Genomic DNA, 5,423 nt, shown 5'->3' on the forward strand with positions numbered 1-5,423 from the left:
AAAACATATTTTTCAGATTTAAACCAATTTTCTGACGTAATTATAAAAGATATTGAAATTCTATTTATAGTAAAAGATTCTGTAGACTTCCTTGAATACAACGATACCTATCTTTATTACACTGTAAATGTTTAAGTATGTTTAAACGATCATTGAACGCGGAGGGACCCCAATTTGGCACCAATTTTTTAGGATATTTTTCAATTTATCTGAAAAAGTAGAGGTCCAGCGCAAAATCGAATTATACCATGCGATAGAGCAGATTTTCATCTTGAAAAACTACTCAGAGAAAGTTGCAACATCTATTTTTTTATCAAGCCAGTAAGCGTAATAGCTTCGCGGGACACGAAGTACCGACAGTGGTCCTCCGCGTCAGGACTTAAAGCAACAGCATTAGGCGGGACGCCGAGGAACCATCGAATAAAATTCGATAACCGAGGAATAAAATTCGCATTAGGTAAAATCTAATAAATTAAAAACATAAACGGACGGGCAACTCACATCAATCTCCTCCAACCGGCATCGGATTGCATTTATTGACCACTTAAATTTTCCGTGTATGGTAGACATGGTGATACACTGTTAGGTAGAAGAACAAAATATTCAACGAGGGTTGCTGCGTAACAAAGACCCAAAAAGCAGGTAACCAGGCGCACGGTCCAGGAGTGTAGCTGGTTCACGACCCTAACAATGGACTTTCCAAAAATTTTATTACACCAGCAGCATCAGGGAAAACTACCTGATGCCTAACGGTACTCCACGCGGAGTGTCGCCAAAATTCAGCCTAGGAAGAACCAACCAATAGAATTTGTACGAATACACACCCCCTCTCCCAAACAACCAGCCAATCAGCACTGTCAGAAGAAGAAATAACCACTATATAAGCTATGTAAAACAAACCCCGACAGAACAACTCTCAAAACATTATAGTGGAGACATTCTCGAACAACTCGCAACACTCTCCAAAGGTCATCAAATAAAGCAGAAATATAGTAATTACATACAGTCCACTTATTGTTCACAAACTGAACTCCACAGCAACGTTCAATCGTCGCAAAATATTGTTGACGCTGCGCTGCACATACATACACATCAATATCTCCCCAAATAGGGCCCTCATCTATTTCCTCTCCAAACAGAGCCCTCAAATCGAATAAACCTTCATGATTCGGATTCCAACCTTCGGCCCACATTAACATCTGGCTAAACCGATGGTCTGCTCGCTTCTGGCGCACTTCGATGAATCTTTTTATTGGCATGTTAGAATTTAAATTAAGATGTTTGCTCGATCAAGGTTCTGGGGTAAGTGCCATGCCGTTCCTCATGGTCCTCCTACCAGAAGATGCAAGATCTTCCCCACTCCGTGGCCAATCCTTCTAGATCAACCTTATCTTTTGACACGTGCAGTGCAGCACCATGACTTCGGGTCATCGGCCACACGCGCGTTCCTTCGAGAATCGGCGATCGAACTCCCTATCGCCGTTCCATAAACAAAATATCCGCGACTCTTAGAATTCGTCGCACCTCAAGTATCAACTACCGCCGGCCCACGTCCGATGACAGACATATGCCTCGGGGTATTGATAGCCTAAAGAATCCTAAGAAATCCTTGAAAAGCAGATCAAAGCCCCAAATGCACTGACCCTGCCACGTGTCAACCCTTGCACACGTGCTGACGCTAACAGGCACTAATCCTAACCTTTCAGCTTTTAACAAACTACTAGTTAAAAATAAAATTAGCACACCAAGACAAGTATTCGTTAAAGACTACTTACAATACTGTTCAATAAGTGCCTTAAAGGCAAGTAGTTCAAGTCGCGGAACGGTAGCCATCGTAAACTGAGTAACGCGAAATGAGCAGCGGATAACGAAATGAATAGTGGATAATGAAAACTCATCGGTTTATAAAGCACCGAGAAAATATCCCCTCCAATCCTAATACATCCAAACACTAGACTTTCAGCATCTCACGAAATTGCAAATTTGCAAAAACTCCGAGTCGGGCGCCTCTCTCTCTCTCTCTCATGAAATTGCAAGGTTCGCAAGAACTTGAACTTTGCAAAGAATAACGATTGAATAATTTTATTTTCATATCGCATTAACGGTTTTACAATTTTATTTTCATATTATTACATTAATGAAGTAGGGGGAAGGGTGAGGTAAGGAATAAATTACAGTAATAACGATTATACATATTACTTTACCATATTATTTATTTTATTATATTGTTACAAGAAGTACGGGGAAGGGTGTGGCAAAAATAAATTACATTGATAATGGTTATATACTTTTATTTTATCTTTATAACTTTATGTCTGCGAATTGCGTGGTCTGAGCGGACAGAGAAAATGACACGCCTTGACGTAACACAACAGTATATTTTACAACACAGAAATGTATGTACAGAGATCACAAACACGTGATGCGTGGTCAGCGTGTTCAGACAACAATATATACAAAGCTTAATATTAACGTAACGCGTGGACACTAACTTTACGGAAATTATACTAAAGATTACGATTGAATAATACGGCGTGGACGATAACACTGCGCGGGCTGTCTGGTCAGCGTCGCGAGATCTGAGAAAACTGCGTACTTGTATCGGATTGCGAGAACTGCGTAGTACACGTGCTTACGCGTCTAACGATCGAACAAGAAGAACAAGAATCGATCATGGCGTCGATCGTGCCGGTTCCGCGTGGAGAGGGGACCGCGTGGACAAAGTGGGCCCGAGAGGTGCTGCCGCTATCGGTAACGACGCACCAACGAAGTATTTTCGTTGGCAACTTCGCCGTTCGGCGTAGACTTGGGGAATTTCGCCAACATTTCCCCCCGGCCATCAGCGACTGGTCGATGATGTGGTCTGCGTGTCCGCGTTGTCCTGAGAGGGCTGATGAAGAAGAGCCAGCTTGGTGATGGGCCGCGTGAGCGTTGTGGTGGCCGTCTTGACGGTGACGACCCTGGTCAGTCTATCCTTTCCTGGCATAAGACTGAGAACCCTGGCCATGGGCCATTTCCCTGGGGGCAAGCGTTCATCAGTAATGAGAACAAGAGAGCCTACCTTGATCTCGTTGGACGGATGATGCCATTTTGAGATGGCCTGGAGTCGCTGCAAGTACTGCGTTGACCAGAGTCTCCAAAATTGTTGGAGGCGCTGTTGCAGGAACTGCCACCTTGACAGTCTGTTGACTGCGACGTTGAGCAGCGTTGGCTCTGGAACTGCGTTGAGCGGAGATCCTATCAGGAAGTGTCCTGGTGAGAGGGCTGAGACGTCGTCTGGATCATCGCTGAGTGGTTCCAACGGTCGTGAATTGAGGATGGCTTCAATCTGCGCGAGCAATGTTATTGATTCCTCGAACGTCAATAAAGCATCTCCAATCGTCCTCTTCAGATGGAACTTGAGAGACTTGACCACTGCCTCCCATTTTCCACCCATGTGTGGAGCGGCAGGAGGGTTGAAGTGCCACTGCGTACCATCCTTGGCGAGTAGAGCTGCGAGGTCTTGATTTTCGCGTGTGCTGTCGTTGAACTGCTTTTTCAATTGTGCGTCTGCTCCTTGGAAGTTGGTACCGCAATCTGAGTAGAGAGAGGCTGCAGTTCCTCTTCTTGCTGCGAATCTGCGATATGCTGCGATGAATGCGTCGGCTGAGTAATCGGTGACAACTTCCAAGTGTACAGCTGATGTTGCGAAGCAGACGAACACACAAATCCACCCTTTCTGCGTCCTGGCTCCTCTGCGTTTCCACGTCTTCAGCGTGAGCGGTCCTGCATAGTCCACCCCAGTGTAGGTGAACGGGCGCGATGGAGTGACTCGACAAAGAGGTAGTTGGCCCATCAGTTGATGAGCACGGATCCCCCTCTGCCGAGCGCACTTCACGCACCGCAGGATATGCGTTTTCACTGGAGCTCGTCCACCGAGAATCCAGTAGCGTTGTCTGAGAAAGGCGAGGGTGGACTGCGTACCTCCATGCATGGTCTGACGATGTGCGTGGTCGATGAGAAGTGTTGAGAACCTTGAATCACGAGGCAAGATGACAGGGTGCTTGCCGTCGTGTGAAAGCTCCGAGTGTTGGAGGCGTCCGCCTACTCTGGCGATCCCTTGATGGTCAAGGTAAGCGGTGAGCCTCGTAAATGGGTGCGTCGAAGGAAGCGTTGCTCCCTTGGCGAGTGCAGCGAGTTCATCCTTAAAGAATGTTGACTGCGTGGCCTGAATCCAGTAGATTCTGGCCCTTTCCATATCAGCTGCTGAGATGAAATGCGTGGGCGAAGCGTCCTGTCGTTTGAACAGCTTGTCCACGAATTTGAGGCAAAGAGCGGTGATTCTGAGTAATCTGTTAACACAAGAATATTTAAAGATTAATTCCCATGAATATTCCCTCATAGTGTTTGCCGTGTGGAGTGAGACGACAGCACGAGCTTCAAGGGCGCCCAACTCGTCTGCGTCGACACTGGTCTGCTTGGGCCACGTGTTCTGAGGTTGCGTAAGCCACGGTGGCCCCGTCCACCAAAGAGAGTGCTGTTGAAGCTGTTCTGTCGTCATGCCTCTTGACGCGCAGTCAGCTGGATTCGATGATCCTGGTACATGCCTCCAGTGAAAGTTCTGCGTGATCTCCTGGATTTGGATTACCCTGTTGCGTACGTAATCCTTCCATTTGGAGGGGTGCGTTTAGATCCATGCCAGCGTAACTTCTGAGTCCATCCACATTAATGTCTGAGAAATGGGCATGTTCAAAGTAGCGTGAACATGCCGCATCAGTTTTGAAAGTAGCAGCGCTGCTGTGAGTTCCAACCTCGGGATGGTCAGACGTTTGAGTGGTGTCACTCGCGTTTTCGAGCAGATCAGAGATGTGTGGGTACCCGTGGACGGTGAGTGGACAACGAGGTAGACGACGGCTGCCATCGCGAGGACTGAGGCATCAGCGAAGCCATGAACTTCAGCTGTCGACGTGGTCGTGGTGTTGAACCATCGTGGGATGGAAAGCTTGGCCAAGCTGGTTAGATCTTCCCTGATGCGTAACCATCGTTGAGTAATGTGAAGCGGCAGAATGTCGTCCCAACTGAGTTCCTGTAACCAAAGCTCTTGAATAAGAATTTTAGCTCTGATAATTACAGGTGCAACAAAACCGAGTGGATCAAAGAGTTGAGCTACTTCGGAGAGAATGAGGCGTTTTGTAAACTGCGTGCGTTGCGTAGCTGATATGGTCGAGAAGTTCAGCGTGTCCTGATGTGGAATCCATTTAATTCCGAGAATTTTGGTTGCGCAGTCGTCGAATGAAATTGCGGCGTTGTTCTGATCTGGTGCGAGGTCTTCTAGCAACGATTTGCTCGTGGAATGCCATTTTGCTAATGGAAATCCACCAGCGCGACAGAGTTGCGTCAGCTGATTTGCAACGTCCTGTAGATGCTCTGCTGTATCTGCACCA

General features: G+C 46.8%; 1 protein-coding gene across 1 annotated transcript; it reads right to left on the minus strand.

The window, feature by feature from the left end:
- Nucleotides 1–2,839: 2,839 nt before the first annotated feature.
- LOC123987894 lies at nucleotides 2,840–3,835 on the minus strand. Its single transcript, XM_046286211.1, has one exon. The coding sequence runs from the start codon at nucleotides 3,833–3,835 to the stop codon at nucleotides 2,840–2,842; it is 996 nt and encodes a 331-aa protein (XP_046142167.1).
- Nucleotides 3,836–5,423: the final 1,588 nt, after the last annotated feature.

The sequence above is a fragment of the Osmia bicornis genome, chromosome 6 (genome assembly GCF_907164935.1).
Source record: "Osmia bicornis bicornis chromosome 6, iOsmBic2.1, whole genome shotgun sequence".
In the NCBI taxonomy this organism is placed as follows: Eukaryota; Metazoa; Arthropoda; class Insecta; order Hymenoptera; family Megachilidae; genus Osmia; species Osmia bicornis.